We start from the raw sequence: 18,184 nt of genomic DNA on the forward strand, positions 1-18,184 counted from the left end.
TTAAAATCTAATCAAATGAGGACCAAAACACAAACGACATCCCAATTTTGTTAAACGAACAAGGTGAAAATGCTCTTTTTCTCTATTCTCCTCNTAGTCATCAAATATCTTTGAGGTAAACTTACCAGCATTGTTTAAACAGATTACTTTAACTAGGCAATTTGGAAAGTGTGCCCCTAATCTGATAATTTGTGCCAACAATCTAGCAAAGACAACATTACGGGTAGATAGTAGACAAGCATATGGCCATCGTGCTGATATGTCAATCAGTACCATAAAGTAGTAGAAAAGTCCACTTGGTGGATGAATAGGTCCACATAGATTCTTTACAAAAATGATGGGGTTCTAGACAATTTTAGTGATGGACGGCTTAAGTGCCAATTTGCCTTGTGAGCAAACAATACAAGCACTCTTATAGGTGACAGAATCTTAGGTTCTTTAATGGGTGTCCATGTGAGTTTTCTATGATTCTACACATCATAGTGGATCTTAGGTGACCAAGACGGTCATGTCAAATCTTAAAAAGTTAAGGATCAGTGAACTTCTAGTTTATAATTGCATAGACTTCAACATTCTTCAGGAATGTGTAATATAACCCTGATGAGAAAGTAGGGAGTTTCTCCATTACATGCTTCTAGCATGAATTCTTAGCAGTGATGCATAGAAAGTCTCTATCCTTTTCACTTAAAGTTTCAATAAGGTTTTCATTAAGTCGTATATCTTTAAAACTAAGCAAATTTCTTCTGGATTTGCTAGAATATAAAGCATCGTGGATACTTAATTCATTTATGTTTGGTAACAAGAGTGTTACTCTTCCAGAGCCCTCAATTATGTTTGCTATGATATTTATTTTAGCCTTAGTAAAGGTCAAACTTGAATAAAATTTTCTATCCCGAAGAATGATGTGCGTTGTTGCACTATCTACCATATAAATGTCTCAACCATTATTGGATATCAATGTCTTGATTTCGAAGTCCATCCTTACAATAAAAAATCTACACTAGTAAGGATGTTTACAGAACTTCAATTATATATATATATATAAGGGCTAGCTTAATTACAACACACCGCCATGACCCTCCACTTAAATTTTGGATGCTCAGATGGAGAAGCATACCTGAGGCCGTATGCGTATCCACACTATCGTCAATTCGTTTTAATCATCTAGACTACCCACAGATGGATCATATCAAAATATTGAAGTTGGGAAAAGAAAATAAATATTAAAAACATATACTTTGATGCATTATTTTAAGGGGTTGAAACATAAAAGTGAAATTACAACAAAAGTTATAATATTTTACTATAAAATCTAGATAAATCTTTGAATATTTTATTAGTAGAAATTTTATTGTAGTTTAATGTGGAGGTGTTGATTGGTACTTGCATTAATTAATTTGTAATTAGGAAATTTTCTTGGTTTTGTTTTTACACTGTTAAGTATTATAAATTTCCATATCATCAACACCAATCATACATATTTAATATAAAGGAGCCTTATAAATAACTACTCTATTTTTGCATAAACTTTATACCCACTATTATATTCGTATTAAGTTTATGTAACCGTTGTGTGAATAAGTTTCCTTCCCGTCGCCCTGTAGCCTCGTTTCTGGCTCCGCGTTGTTTCTTGCTCCCCCGTTCCTTTCCTCTCTACGCGGGCAGTCCCTTCCTCCCCTGGTTCTGCTACATCATCCCCGTCGCTCTCGTCTCCCTGTGTCTGCCCCCCCCGCTCCCTGCTCGCCCCTCGCTGCGACTAGCTTGCCGCTCCCGGTGCCATTCCCCCCCCCCCCGTCGGTCTCCCCCTCCCTTTCCTTTCCCCCTCCTCCCTCCCTCTCCCTCCCGTGGCCCAGCGCTTCCGCCCGCCCCCCGAGGCTTGCCGTGCCTTCCTTTCCTGCGGTTCCCCTCCCCCTTCTTCCGCTTTCCGTTGCTCCCCGCTCCCCTCACACCCGCGCCCGTCCCGCATCCCCCTGCTAGTTACGCCGTCTAGTTCCCAGGCCCGGTCCCTTCCCTGTCGCTTCCCCTCTCCCCTCTGCCCTCTGTTTGCGACTCGCGACGCACCCACGTCCCCCCCGCACGTCCAGCACGGCGCGCACGCATCCCCACGTCCTGTACACACCTTGGGGCCGGCCCCCCCGACGAAACCCCCCCCACGATCGATTCCTTTCTTATTTCCCTGCCCCCCCCCCAACTATCCTTTCACCCCTTCCACTTCCCTCCTCTTCTTCCCTTCCTTAGTCCTATCGACCTGGCCTCGAGCAATGAATGAGCTTCATAGAGCGACAACTTTCGGACAATGCGGGCCTTGGACCATGGCACTTACACCACGCGCCTTGGATCAAAAGCGATGTCGATGTGACACCCGCCCATTACCGACCAAGACAACAATAGGCCGCCATCTGGGGCTATATTCAATCCCGCAATATAACATACCAATCCCCAGCTCCTCCCTTGTTTGTGATTTGTAAGTAGCGTCCCCTGACCACATCCCCAGTGCCAGGATTGTACATTTTTTCTCTTTTTTAGATCCTTATCATTCTCCCTTGATCTTGTTATAGGCCCTTTCTCTCCCTCCCCTCCGCTTTTTTTCCTTCTCCGTCTATCACTCATCCTATTTCTAAGGTAGATCCCGCACCGCGCTGACACAATAAGTGGACAAGCTCCACTACAGCTCGGAGTAGCGCGAGAGGACAGATCGGAAACCCAGCACCCAGAGAGACACAAAGAGGGGCGGTACGTGTTATTGTAGTGGTACAGTGTAATTTAAGAGGCGGCCAAATATTAAGAAAGTAACGCGAACGGGGATGTTAAGTCTGTTTTTCCCATTGACTGTCTGAAAAAAGTAATGTTACTGTAGAATATACCCGAAGAAATCTTCCCTTTCATGCTCATGAAGCGGCGATGGCCACCATTTCATAACAATCTTCTTTTTTATCAACACCAAAGAGTTTTATATTAATTGAGTCAGTACATTCGGTTTGGTGTGTGTTGTAATGGGCTAATATAAAAGCATTAAATGTTTTGTGAAAAATAAGAGACAGGACTCGAGTCTTGTGTATTGTATGAATTGGAGAAAAGAAGTGAGAAAGAGAGAAAAACCTTGAAAAAGATTGACGAGTTGACTTATTTTATAACAAAGAAACTCCTTGTAATTTTATATAAATAATTTAGACCAACTTGGTTTTAACGACACGACTGTGTGACGAGCACCAGTGCGATTTTAAAATATGCTAAAAAACTCTTCGTTTATGAATCTTTTAATTTTGAGTCTCACAAAAATGCAAAGGGAGAGTAGAAGGCAGCCTGTGGGGTCTCATTTAGTATAAAAAAATCAATTTTATTACTTTTTTCTCATTATTACGATATAAAATTTCATTTGAATCTAGATTTTTAACAAAACAATTACAGTGAGAACTAAAAACTGATATATTTGGGACAAGCTTTTTAAGAAAAACAAAAAAAGTAATATTTGACAGAGTTTTATTCGCTATATGAGCGATAAATTTCGTTTTTTTTTTTTCAGAATATACTGAATGCGATTTTATTTCTTAAATTTTCAAATATGTTTTCAAACAAACATGTCCAACTTGTTTTTATTTTCTATTTTTTCAATCATTTTAAAATTCTAAAAAAATAGAAAACAAGAACAAAATTCATTAAAAACCTTATATTTTCAAATATGTTTAAAATAATGAACGGTTACTAACAAAGAAGCCCCAAATCCGTTAAATGTACTGAAGGCATTAATGGAATATGGACGTCATTTTAAGTCCGTGGTGAATAAGTAAACGGTGTCGGTTCGATATGCAAGACATGAAGTAGCGTTTGCAGCGCCTTCGGTCCAGTAAAATTAGAAAATGTTACTGCAGTCCCGTCAGTTAGCATGGGCAGAACTATGAGTGGACTAGCCGGCCAGGCTTTTGAAAAGATTTTCAATAGTATTACTGCAGATACCCTATAAAATTATAATAAAAATACAATCAATATAACCCAACATATTCTAAAATCACAATCAACCTTAGGCTGTGTTGTTTCAGTTTTGGGAAATACTTTTAGTATTTCCAAAAAAGTTAAACAGTAAATACCCAAAAACTCTAGATTTTGGGAATAATCCCCAAAATATATTCAACTTTTTTAAACCCCTAAATTTGATAATAATTAAATACCCCAAATATTTTTTTAAATTACAAAAACACCTCAATAATCCACATTACCAGATTCCGGCCACCACCACCGGAAAATGCGGGAATCTGGTAGGATGGCGACTACCGGCTGAATCTGGGGTGTGCACCGATCTGGCCTTTTCTGGCCAGATCCACCGTGGATCTGGCCAGAAAAGGCCAGAACTAAGGCCAAAGATCTGGCCGTAACAATCGGGGGTCAACGACGACCGTTTGTTTGGCGTCGTTGAGAGCATCTACGGCAATTGGCTTGACGCCAGATCTGGGGTTGACGGCCAGATCTGGCGGTTGAAGGCCGAGCTGGCAATATCTGGCCTTTGCGGAAAAGGCCATATCGGCGCATGACGGCAAGATCCAGCGGTCATGAGCCCATAAGACGATTTCGGCCACCTCCATGGTGGTGGCCGACTGGGGGTGTTTGAGGGTGGGTTAGGGGTATTTTGTAAATTTACTGCTGTATATTACGATAATTGATAGTAGGTGAACAGGTAGTGGGATCGAGCTCTAACTGTTATCTCCTGATGCAGAGAACAGAAAGGGTGGGCGGCTATTATAATACTTTTGAAAGCTGCTTATATGTACGATTACTGTAAAGACGTTTTTAAGGGTCATGAAAGTGGTAGGTGCAGTAGAAATTTATGAGAAATGAATAGTTAGTCAAGTTAATTTTCTCTTAATGCACGGCACTTGCCAAAGTTAGTCCGTAATTAAGTTCGGTGACGTCTAGCATTAATCTGAATGGACAACCCAAGACCTACATAGTACATACTAGTGTTAATGAGAAATGGATTGCGAAGTCAAGTTCAAACAATGGGGTATGAGAATGTGAATGACTTTTGAAGAGATTTGAACAAGACAAGAAAACAAGAAAAGATTGAGAACGCAAGAACAATTTGCTCAGTGTCTGATAATGCCTGTCTCCATCCCTCACCCAACACAGCCACTATCGTCATGAGTCCCACCCCCAAATTCATCTGAAACCAAATAAGATCTTGTTCTCACTTTATAAAAGGGGTGGGTACTAATTTGCACCATTTAATAAAAAATATATATTTTTCTTTATTGGTAATGTGAATGATAGACTCTTGGACAAATTCATGAAAGTTTATTAGTTTAATAGTTGCCAAAAAATAAATAAATAATAATTACATTTAGTATCTCTTATGTTCACCTCTACTTGGAGTTCTTACGTACTTCAGGCTTCAAAAATTTGGCATAACAATCTACATCCTTCCGCTGGTTTAAACACATCAGCTATTGTTAGAGACTTTATTTGTTTTATACTAATTGTTGCATTTTTTTATTTTAATATATATAAAAAATTGAACGTCAAAAAAGCTTCTATTTTATTCTTTGACACGTAAACAAATCAAGTTTTTTTTTTTTTTTTTTAAATAACTTTTCACATTATATTTATAGCTTTACAAAAGCTGCAAAATAAACAATTAATTCAATTAAATTAAGAAATTTTGCATTAAAGATGTCTTTATCCTATTCTAATATTCTTTAACTTGGAAGTAAATAAAGTGGAGGGGTCATCCACGGGTCAAGTCAATATTGAGTTAGCATTATCTTCCCTTTTTATCAACCAAGAGTTTTATATTAATTGAGTCAATACAATTTGGTTTTCTGTGTGTGTTTGTAATTGGGCTGAATTAATAAAAGTATAAATAGGTTTGTGGAAAAGAACAGACAGGACTGAGTGTTGTTGTATTGTATGAGTTCAAGAAAAGAAGTGAGAAAGAGAGAAATACTTTGAAAAAGATTAACAAGTTTCAACTTCAATTCCCATTGCTGTATAGTAGTCATCAAATATCTTTGAGGTAAACTTACTAGCATTGTTTAAACAGATTACTTTAACTAGGCAATTTGGAAAGTGTGCCCCTAATCTGATAATTTGCGCCAACAATCTAGCAAAGACAATATTACGGGTAGATAGTAGACAAGCATATGGCCATCGTGCTGATATGTCAATCAGTACCATAAAGTAGTGGAAAAGTCCACTTGGTGGATGAATAGGTCCACATATATCCCAATGGATTCTTTACAAAAATGATGGGAGTTCTAGACCAACTTTAGTGATGGACGGCTTAAGTGCCAATTTGCCTTGTGAACAAGCAATACAAGCACTCTTATAGGTGACAGAATCTTTAGGTTCTTTAATGGGTGCCCATGTGAGTTTTTTATGATTCTACACATCATAGTGGATCCTGGGTGACCAAGACGGTCGTGCCAAATCTTAAAAAGTTTAAGATCAGTGAACTTCTGGTTCATAACTGCATAGACTTCAACATTCTTCAGGAATGTGTAATATAACCCTGATGAGAAAGTAGGGAGTTTCTCCACTACATGCTTCTAGCATGAATTCTTAGCAGTGATGCATAGAAAGTCTCCGTTCTTTTCACTTAAAGTTTCAATGAGGTTTTCATTAAGTCGTATAGCTTTGAAATTAAGCAAATTTCTTCTAGATTTGCTAGAATATAAAACATCATGGATACTTAATTTATTTCTGTTTGGTAACAAGAGTGTTGCTCTTCTAGAGCTCTCAATTATGTTTGCTATGATATTTATTTTAGCCTCAGTAAATGTCAAACTTGAATAAAATTTTCTATCCCGAAAATGGTGTGCGTTGTTGCACTATCTACTATATAAATGTCTCAACCATTACTGGATATCAATGTCTTAATTTCAAAGTCCATCTTTAAAAAAAAAAATTTACACTAATAAGGATGTTTACAGAACTTCATCTTCATGATATGGAACTTTAGGTCCATTTTTTTGTCTTTGTTTTACAAACTTTATGTTAGTAATTAGTATTTATAACTTCAAGTTTTAAAACGATAATTATTTGCAGGGGCGGAGGGATGGGGGGTCAAGGAGGGTCAACTGACCCTCCTTGACTTTGCAAAATGATCAAATATATATATGAAATTAACTTTCAAATTCATCAAATATATCAAATTAAATTCTTCCTTTTTACAAAAAAAAAATCCCGCAAATACATTTGATAAATTATATATGAATTATATATATATAAAGAACAAAATGAAGAAAGTTTATATCTTTTCATATATTTTATAAAATAAATATCATTTCTAAAATTTGTTTGTCAAATTAAATTACTGTCAGTTGTTTTGTGTTTCAGTACTTCTATATATATATAAGGGCTAGCTTAATTACAACCCACCGCCATGACCCCCCACTTAAATTTTGGATGCTCAGATGGAGAATCAAACTTGAGGTCGTACGCCTATCCACACTATCCTTAATTCGTTCTAACCATCTAGACTATCCATAGATGGATCATATCAAAATATTGAAGTTAGGAAAAGAAAATAAATATAAAAAATATGTATTTTGATGCATTATTTTAAGGGGTCGAAATATAAAAGTGAAATTACAACAAAAGTTATAATATTTTACTATAAAATCTAGATAAATCTTTGAATATTTTATTAGTAGAAATTTTATTGTAGTTTAATTTAGAGGTGTTGTTATTTGTATTGGCTTAATAATTTGTTAATTAGTAAATTTTCTTGGTTTTGTTTTTACACTTGTTAAAGTATTATAAATTTATTTCATATCATCGAACACAATCATAAATATATTAATTATAAATAAATACTCATATTTTTGTATAACTTATACCCAATATATTATTTATTATAAGTTTATTTACAATTGTGCTATTAAGTTTAATTAACGTTTTGACCCCCGCAGAATAAGTTTTTGGCTACGCCCCTGTTTATTTGCTACAAGTTCATATATCTAATATAAGATGGAAGTACAATTACTAATGTTGGTTATTGATAATATAATAAAAGCAGATCTAGCTATAAAGGCTGTATTCAACAATAATAAATAGATCTGATTATAGATGCGGATTATAGATCCACCCATAAAGACGGAATTTAACAATAATAAGTAGGTCTGACCATAAAGACATAATTTAAAAATAATAAATAAATCTAGCCATAAAGGTGGAAACAGAGATTAAAGAACATATGTAGGGAGAGTAGAAGGCAGCTAGTGGGGCTCTCATTTTAGTATAAAATAATAATTTATTCTTAATTTTTTTAATACTTTTTTTCTCATTACTACGATATAAAATTTCATTTTGAATCTAGATTTTTAACAAAACACTTACGGTGAGAACTAATAATTGATATATTTGAGACAAGCTTTTTGAGAAAAACAAAATAAGTAATATTTTGATAGAGTTTTATCGGTTATATGAGTGATGTGATTTTATTTCTTAAATTTTCAAATATGTTTTCAAACAAACATGTTCAACATGTTTTTATTTTTCAATCATTTTTAATATTTAAAAAAAATAGAAAATAGAAATATAAAATTCATAAAAAAAACCTTATATTTTCAATTATTGTTTAAAATAATGAACGGTTACATTAACAAAAGAAGCCATCAAATCCGTTAAATGTACTGAAGTCATTAATGGAATATGGACGTCATTTTAAGTCCGCTGGTGATAATAAGTAAACTGGTGTCGTTTCGATATGCAAGACATGAAGTAGCGTTTGCAGCGCCTTCGGTCCAGTAAAATTAGAAAATGTTACTGCAGTCCTTGTCAGTTCAGCATGGGCAGAACCATGAGTGGACTAGCCCGGCCATGCTTTTGAAAAGATTTTCAATAGTATTACTGCAGATACCCTATAAAATTATAATTAAATAAATCACAATATAACCCAACATATTCTAAAATCACAATCAACCCTTTAGGCTGTGTTTGTTTCAGTTTTGGGAATACTACTTTTAGTATTTCCAAAAAAGTTAAACAGTAAAATACCCAAAAACTCTAGATTTTTGGGAATACTACTCCCAATATTATTCAACTTTTTTAAACCCCTTAAATTTGATAATTTAATTAAATACCCCTAAATATTTTTTTTAAAATTACAAAAACACCTCAATAATCCACATTTACCAGATTCCGGCCACCACCACCGGAAAATGGCCGGAATCTGGTAGGATGGCGCACTACCGGCTGAATCTGGCCGGTAGTGCACCGATCTGGCCTTTTCTGGCCAGATCCACCGTGGATCTGGCCAGAAAAGGCCAGATCTAAGGCCAAAGATCTGGCCGTAACAATCGGTGGTCAACGACGACCGTTTGTTTGGCCGTCGTTGAGAGCATCTACGGCCAGATCTGGCGGTTGACGGCCAGATCTGGCGGTTGACGGCCAGATCTGGCGGTTGACGGCCAGATCTGGCCATAGATCTGGCCTTTGCCGGAAAAGGCCATATCGGCGCATGACCGGCAAGATCCAGCCGGTCATGAGCCCATAAGACGATTCCGGCCACCTCCAGTGGTGGTGGCCGACTGGGGGTGTTTGAGGGTGGGTTAGGGGTATTTTTGTTAACTTTTAATGTTTTATTACATAATTAGTAGTGTGAACAGGTAGTGGGATCGAGCTCTAACTGTTATCTCCTGATGCAGAGAACAGAAAGGGTGGGCGGCTATTATAANTAGTTTTTTAATTTTTATAATTAAGAAAAGTAACAACCTGTCACCTTTACTTTATATATGAGTTTAATAGTCATATATTACAGCAGTCCTTGTCAATTCAAAGATGGGAGTAGTTGCAGACTTGTAGTCAAACGAACCATGCATTAGAATCTGATTATGGTCTTCCAGTCTTCCTTGCAACAATTAATTCATTATGCAACTTCTTATCATCACTATAAATTCTCATCAATCCATCAACATACCTCACTCACTTAATACAACCTACCATTTCGCTTATCAATGGAGAACATCAAGTGCATCTATTATGTTGCAGTGTTGTTTGTTCACCATTTCATGTCTAGCTTAGCTATGCCTGCCAAAAACTTAACCACAGATCAATCTGCTCTTCTTCAATTCAAAACACATATCACTTCCGATCCTTACCGTCTGTTGGCGGATAATTGGTCCATTTCTAATCCAGTCTGCCGATGGGTTGGAATTTCTTGTGATGCTCGCCATGGAAGAGTCAAAACCTTGAATCTTTCATCAATGGAGCTTGGAGGCACCATTCCTCCGCACCTAGGTAATCTCTCATTCCTAGTGAATCTTGACCTTGGTGACAATAATTTCCATGGCCATCTGCCCAATGAACTGGGACAATTACGCCGATTGAGAGGCTTTTCTATCGGCAACAACAAAATAAGTGGAGTTGTTCCAACATGGATCGATAGCTTATCTAAAATCCACTTTTTGTATCTTTATAATAACAGTTTCACCAGTACCATCTCGCATTCTCTCTTCAATTTAACAACACTAGAGGTCTTGAGTCTACGAGGCAATAATATTGAAGGAAGCATATCGTCAGAGATTGGGAAGCTCACCAATTTGAAAATTTTCGACATGGCAAGAAACCACCTTTCAGGCACCATGCCTTGGAGTAGCATGGGCAACATTTCCTCATTACATAGTCTTAGTTTAACCAACAATAGCTTGTTTGGCAGTCTACCCAATGATATTTGCAATCGTCTTCCAAACCTTGAATTTCTTTCTTTATCCATCAATGGACTTTCTGGTCAGCTTCCGGCGAGTTTATGTGATTGCAGCAAGCTTCATACATTGTCATTGTCGTATAATAAATTCACAGGACACATACCAAATGCTATTGGAAATTTGAGTAAGCTTATCCATTTATTTCTTAGTGACAACAACCTAGCAGGTACATGATTCCACTTTGGTATTTTTGAAGCATATAGCTGGTGTGTGTATGAATGTCCATTAACATATATATAATATTTTGTACTATAATATTTTCTTCAACTGGTATGTTATACTTTAAAAAAAAAAAATTTACAACTTGAAAATATAAAACATGCAAGCTTTTTATATTATACTTTCTTCAATACATATATTAATAATCTTATAAAAGCAATAGGTCTGTGAAATCCAATCAGTTTGGTACCTTAAGAAAGGGTTGTGATAGAAATTAAGTTATACAATGTCGCTTTTCATATTTAATTTCTTGTACTGTAAAAGTTGACCAAAAGCTCTAAGTTTTAAGCACCAACGTTTGTCCTCTGCCTCTGGCAGGTGAAATTCCACAGGAGATTGATAACTTGCAAAGTCTACAGTTTCTAGCTCTGGGTTCCAATAGTTTAACTGGTAATATTCTTCTCTCAGAATTTAATATTTCAGTCATTACTTTATTTATAGTTAATATTATATAAAATGACACATCATCTGAAATGTCAAATTTGTTATAAGTTTTGGAAAAAATAATATAATTATTTTAACAGATATATATTTAAAAAATAACCTTAGCTTGGAATATTGTGGTAAAAAAAACTGTATATATGCAGAAAACTTACTATAGACTATGAATATCTAAGTGTGTGAATTTACAGCTGGTCTCCTCCCGTCAAGCATCTTCAATATTTCTTCCTTGGAGTTAATTTATCTTGCCAACAGTGGCCTATTCGGTAGTCTCCCAGCGGATATCTGTAATCATCTTCCAGCACTCCAGTACCTTTATCTTTCTCGTAATGTGATCAGCGGCACTATTCCAAAGACTATCAACAACTGTACTGCTCTAGAAATTTTTGATTTGAACGAAAATCGCCTGACAGGTACTATCTTGGCTTCTATTTATGTATTTTAGGTATTAATCATGTTTCTTAACCAAATATTTATTTTTATTTTGTAACTGAATCTCGTGAACTCCTTTAAGGTATCCCAAAAGCTGAAGGCTTTATGCATCAATGTTTGCATTTTGGCAGGTGAAATTCCAGACGAGATTGGGAATTTGCAGAGTCTACAATACTTGCTCCTAGGTTCCAATGGCTTAACTGGTATAATTCCAGCATCAATCTTCAATATTTCAACCATAGCAGAAATTGAACTAGAACAGAATAACCTTTCGGGCTGTCTACCATCAAGCTTTGGCCAATGGCTTCCGAATCTCGTGCGTCTTACCACAGGAGGAAATAAACTTACTGGAACAATCCCCAACTCCATCTCCAATGCTTCCAAACTCACTTTCCTAGATCTGAGCGGAAACTCATTTTCTGGCCTTTTTCCAAATACATTTGGCAACTTGAGACTCCTTGAATATCTTGGCCTTGCGGAAAATAACTTGACCACAGAATCTCCTAATGCAGAATGGAGCTTTCTCTCTTCTTTGACAAATTGCAGAGAATTAGAAAATCTTTACTTAGATTCTAATCCATTGTATGGTGTCCTTCCCCTTTCAATTGGGAATATATCTGCAAATCTTCAATATTTTAGAGCAAGCAATTGCAAGATCAAGGGCAGCCTTCCTGCAGAAATTGGTAACTTACATAGCTTGTTGGTTTTAGACATTTCGAGGAATGACTTGAATGGATCTATTCCAACAACTGTGGGAAGATTACCCAACCTTCAAGGTCTAAGCCTAAGAAATAACAATTTGCAGGGATCCATTCCATATGAGCTTTGTAACTTAGAGAATTTCTACGAATTATACTTAAGTTCCAATAATCTCTCTGGACGCATACAACTGTGCTTGGTGAGATTGGTCTCTCTAAGATATCTTTACTTAGACTCCAACAAATTGACTTTTGATATACCGTCGTCCTTATGGAGTCTTAAGGACATCTTGGAAGTAAATCTGTCATCAAATTCTCTAAGTGGTTCCCTCTCTTCAAACCTACAAAATTTACATGTCAGAGTTCTAGATTTATCAAAGAATCAATTATCAGGTAGTATTCCTGTCACTCTCGGGCACATTGAAACTCTAGAAACTCTATCTTTGGCTGACAATAAATTTGAAGGGCATATCCCTACCACATTTGGCACTTTGATAAGCTTGGTATCACTAGATCTGTCAAACAATAGTCTGTCGGGTGAAATTCCTAAGTCATTAGAGTTGCTTTCATTTCTCAAAAACTTCAATGTGTCTCTTAATAGGTTAGAAGGAGAAATTCCCACCAAAGGACCTTTCAGAAACATTTCAGCTCAATCATTTTTGTTAAATCATGCATTATGTGGATCACCAAATCTAGGCGTACCTCTGTGCAAGGGTGGCACCATCAAACGATCAAAGACAACCACTACACTTGTATTGAAATATATTTTGCCTCCGATCTTATCAATTTTATTGATAGTGATTGTCATCATTGTCTTCATAAGGTGTCCGTACAGAAGAAAAAATTCTCCAATTGATGAAGTTGATTTATTACCTTTAGCAGAATGGAGAAGAATATCATATCTAGAAATTCAACAAGCAACTGATGATTTTAGCGAGTGCAACTTGCTTGGTATAGGTAGTTTTGGCTCAGTATTTAAAGGGATACTTTCAGATGGGAGTAATGTTGCGATAAAGGTTTTTAATTTACAAGTAGAGCGTGTATTTAGAAGCTTTGACACTGAATGTGAAGTGTTGCGCAACATTCGTCATCGGAATCTCATAAAAATCTTGAGCAGTTGTAGTAATATTGATTTTAAGGCCTTGATACTTGAATTTATGCCAAATGGTAGCCTTGAGAAGTGGTTGTATTTTCACAACTATTTTCTAGATTTGCTGCAAAGGTTGAATATAATGATAGATGTTGCATCCGCTCTTGAGTACCTCCATCACGGTTATTCAACACCTATCGTCCACTGTGATTTGAAGCCCAACAATATCCTACTAGATGAAGATATGGTTGCACATGTGAGTGATTTTGGTATTGCAAAACTCTTGAATGATGGAGATTCTAAGACACAAACCACAACACTAGCCACTATTGGGTATATGGCACCAGGTGATGTTTCAACTCTAAATCTCAATTTTATATTTTAACCGTTGACATTTAATATCCAACCACACACATACAACATATGGTCTATTATTAATTAGAATATTATATACCGATCATTTATTTTTTTGATGAAATTAAATTTAAATTTTGTAGAGTACGGATCAATGGGGATTGCTTCCACAAGAGGTGATGTCTACAGCTTTGGTGTTTTATTGATGGAAACTTTCACAAGAAAGAAGCCTACAGATGAGATGCTTGCTAGAGAAATGAGTTTAAAGAATTTGGTAAAGTCTTCATTGCCTCATGCAGTGACTGAAGTTGTGGATGCTAATTTGTTAAGTGACCAGAATCGTTTTGATGCCAAAGTGAATTGCATGTTAAGTATCATGGATTTGGCTTTGAATTGTTCAATGGAGTCACCTGAACAGAGGATCAATATGAAAGATGTATTAGCAAAACTCAAGAAGATCAAATTGCAGTTTCATAAAGATGTTGGGGCACCTAATTAAATAATGTGGTATTGTTGTGTTTGTTATTTATGAATTTAATTTCTTGTTTAAGATCATTCTAATTAGTAGTTGTCTAGTCAAACATTGAATAATGGATTTTGAGATAGCTTCAATTTCTAGTATGTGTAATGGAGAAGTGGGAAAATATTCAGTTTTATCTTTCCTGTAGATATGATATTAAAGAACTGCATGCTTGAATAAGAGTGCAGGAAAAGTTGAAACAATTTCTGTAACCTCGAAATTTTTTTAGTTCTATCAATAACTTTTATTTTTGGGGACGTTCACAAACCGGAAATAAAGCAATAAATAGATAAAATACTTGAAATAATCTATTGTTTTATGAGAATACTTTAATTGTTTTTTCTAGAATTTAGATGTGTGAATCTAATGTTTGGATGGAGAGAAAACAAAGAAAGAGAGAACTTCAAAGAATTCTAGAAAGATAATCGTATTTTTATTGGGCCTGCTTAGACGGACAAACTTATTCCTTCATTCTTCTTACTCTCTACTTCTTGGGCCTTTGTCTGGGCTTTTTTAGTACAGTTATCTAATTTCTAAGTGCACTCACCTCACCCGAGAATCATCCATCTCCTAAGTTTATTATTTTTGCATGAGCGGGCTTGAACCGAGTAAAAAATCAATTTACCCATAAAGTTTGGGGAATACTCCTTTTCCGGCAACTATGAAAAATTTGATTAAGTTACCCCCCATAATTTTAAAAACTAATTAAATAAGGACCAAGACACAAACGATGTCCCAATTTTGTTAAACAAACAAGGTGAAAACGGCGTTTTTCTTCCCTCATTCTTTAATTTTCTCTATTCTCTCCTCTTTCTTTCATTTTTTTCCTTTTTCCCAATCTTTTTCCTTCTTATCCTCTACCATTTTTTTCTTACATCTTGTTGATGCTTGATTTTGGCACCAACGACTCACACGTGCAAAGTGCTAAGCGGACTTAGAAATTACACGTGATATGAAAATGTGTAATGAGAGAATAAATGAGAAGCGGTTTTTAAAGTGGTTCGGATGCTCAAAAGAGAATTCTACGTCCACTATGGTTCTATTAATAGGTGGTTACAGTCAAGTCACTTATAGCGAGCTGAATTACAATTAAGAGAGAGTTTAAATACAGAGAGAGAGTGAGAGTGAGATGCTTTTGAAGACGAAAGAAGAGCCAATCTCGTAAACAAGAGAGGATCCCTCTATTTATAGTTGGGGGATTCAAGGTAGTAATCATGATGCGGTAGTTAGGCAGGTGTGGTACAATTCCTAACTCGCTTCCCATTGGTTGACTGTACGGGAGATATCCTTAAATTGCGTATGGTTTGGGTAGGTGGACAATTCCTAGCCACTCACAAGCTTGACATTCACCTACCTCACTGACGATGGCCTTACCTCTTCCGTCCTTATGCGACGTGGCAGCGTCTAGATGACTCAAAGCCTTCATGAACTCTAATTGGCCCTTGTTGGTGTGAGCTCATGTCAGCCTTGATTTTTTAGGCATAACAGAAGACCCCCCCCCCCCCCCCCTAGTTTTTAAGGTTTAAGGATTGAACCTTGAGAACTTTCATGATTATGTTGTGACTTGACTTATCCCAAATGACGCTTGATCAAGCTATAAGGAGGTCGCAGCATAGGTCTCTAAAAATAGCACAAGCGACTTGAGGTGGCCTTTTCTTACAAGTCCAACGACTTGGGTTAGACTCTACTCAGTGCTATACCAATATGCCTTGAGTTTCGTCCATGTCTCGCGACCTAAAAATACTTGCACATTTTAACCGCAAGCAAGGAATCACATCGTCTTGAAATCGGTACATGGCGAAGAATGTTTTACTTGAACGACTTCTTTAGATGTTATCCGTTGCGCTTAACAGCTAGTTTGGTCAATAAAATAATCTTTATTCTGACAGACGTGTCTATTGCGCAATAAGTGCGAGCCATGCGCATTAAATGCAAGCCATGCTAAAACGACATTCCTTTTCAGCGCATTAAATGCGGATGAGAGCGCATTTAATGTGAAGAGGTAACCGTGCCGACGCTTGGTTGCTCCAATAGAAGGAAACGTCGATTGACATCCACGAAGTGTGAAGGTTACTCTTCTTGCGGATTAACGACACGTGGTTGTAATCAATGGTGAGAAACATATCCCACCCAAGCGTCGCTTGCTTAGGGAAACCAATCATCTTTTTTCCCCCTATGAAACCCCAGGTTTGCCTCAAGTTTTATCACAAAACTCACATTTTCAGAGAGAAAAAACAATTCTTGCAAAATCAGTCTGCTCTTCTTCCAGTTGATGCGCACTTTTCGTTACGACAGAAAGTTCGTTCCCAGCAGTCAAAAGGTAAGAAGGGCTTCTTCTTCGTTTTCTTCTATTATTCTTGTTAATAGCTTGACTTTATGGTAATGGTGGGTATGACCTGCCTGGTAATCTTTCATGATGCGTATTTCTGGACAGCGGTAAGAAAAGAACCTTTTTTTTTTTTTTAAAAAAAAGTGAGAAGTTAGGGTGTAGATCCTTGGGGGTTCATTCCCAAGGGTTTTTAGGGTTTTTCTAGGGGTTAAGGAAGATAAATTAGGGTTTGTTTTGCTCTTCCATGTCATCGTACGGAACACTATATGGAGACTGAGTTATCTCTGCATGTCACCCCTTTTTCAGACTGTAGGAGCAATGGATAATCCGAGGGGATGAGCTCTTAGGCTCCCCGACAAGTCTCGTGCAAAATGCCTTATCAGTGGCCACCTGGGATGAGATACAGAAAGCGATGGACCAATTCAGGCATAGCGTGGATGTCTACCAGCATAGGACATACACAGCTCGGAATCCCCCAGAGGGAATGGCCATGATCTACGACGCGATCTTTAAATATGGGGCGTTGATACCTTTTCACCGATTCATTAAATCGATGCTTGACCACTTCGAGATTGTGCCATTACAACTGACGCCTAATGCGTATATGATATCAATTGCTATGTATATTGCATGCGGCGAAAATGGCCTTGGTGAGCTGACAACGCTGGAGCTCACACGCGCTTATTATCTGAAGAAGAGCAAAGATAAAGACTCTTTTTACCTCTCAAAGCGATCCACGATCGAGGGAGGCATATTTGGTTACCCCTGTAACGTCAGGACTTATGAGACCAATAGGTTTACCTTTCCTTTGATTCGCGAACTGTTCCGTTTTCTTCAGCTCTTGTATTCAACAAATTTTTTGTCTCTTTGCAGGAAATAAGACGACCAGATTGACAGCTCTAACAGATTTTAACAATTGTGACATTCAGTCGTCTACTTGAGCAAAGTCGTGATGCGAGACTACTCGGGACTACTGCCAACTTAAGAAAGTACGATTTTTTCAATCCAGAAGCATCTCTGGAATCCTTAGCCCAGAAGTATCTTCACACTTAGGACCCATTTCTTTTGCCTGAGGTGACCTTTTCGCTAACATGCTTTCATGGCATGTAGCGACCATGCTACCCAGGGTTCCAAGGCCGTCGACGAGGACTAGGAGGTTCGTATTCACCCGGGTTGCCCCGATTGAGCCAGTCGAGGCGATCCTTGGCAATATCCCCATAGGAGGGATATAAATTGGTGCCAAAAGGCGAACACCTTGGATGATAAAACATTGGTCTGACTGAGCTAACCTGTATAGCATAAGTAGAATATGTTTTGCAGCATTTATGAATTTCGTAAAAAGCTTCCGGAGGTAATTTCAGTTGTAGAAATCTGTTACTTTTATTATCCTTTTTTTTTTTTTTT

General features: G+C 37.0%; 1 protein-coding gene across 1 annotated transcript; it reads left to right on the plus strand.

The window, feature by feature from the left end:
• The first annotated feature begins 9,947 nt into the window (after nucleotides 1-9,947).
• LOC116142595 (LRR receptor-like serine/threonine-protein kinase GSO1) lies at nucleotides 9,948-13,501 on the plus strand. The gene is made up of 5 exons (XM_031428024.1): nucleotides 9,948-10,863; nucleotides 11,235-11,306; nucleotides 11,549-11,770; nucleotides 11,921-13,239; nucleotides 13,445-13,501. Exons 1-5 carry the CDS (start codon nucleotides 9,948-9,950, stop codon nucleotides 13,499-13,501), a joined length of 2,586 nt encoding a protein of 861 aa, XP_031283884.1.
• The last annotated feature ends 4,683 nt before the right edge of the window (nucleotides 13,502-18,184 follow it).

This window comes from Pistacia vera, unplaced genomic scaffold (assembly GCF_008641045.1).
Source record: "Pistacia vera cultivar Batoury unplaced genomic scaffold, PisVer_v2 Contig412, whole genome shotgun sequence".
Taxonomy (NCBI): Eukaryota; Viridiplantae; Streptophyta; class Magnoliopsida; order Sapindales; family Anacardiaceae; genus Pistacia; species Pistacia vera.

What these genes read in the sequence shown, in the direction of transcription:
- LOC116142595 (XM_031428024.1), top strand. Translation starts at nt 9,948, where the DNA reads ATGGAGAACATCAAGTGCATCTATTATGTTGCAGTGTTGTTTGTTCAC. An exon ending in GAACGAAAATCGCCTGACAG is followed by an intron (nt 11,771 to 11,920) that starts GTACTATCTTGG and finishes GCATTTTGGCAG; the next exon opens with GTGAAATTCCAGACGAGATT. An exon ending in CAAAGACAACCACTACACTT is followed by an intron (nt 13,240 to 13,444) that starts GTATTGAAATAT and finishes TGCTTGGTATAG; the next exon opens with GTAGTTTTGGCTCAGTATTT.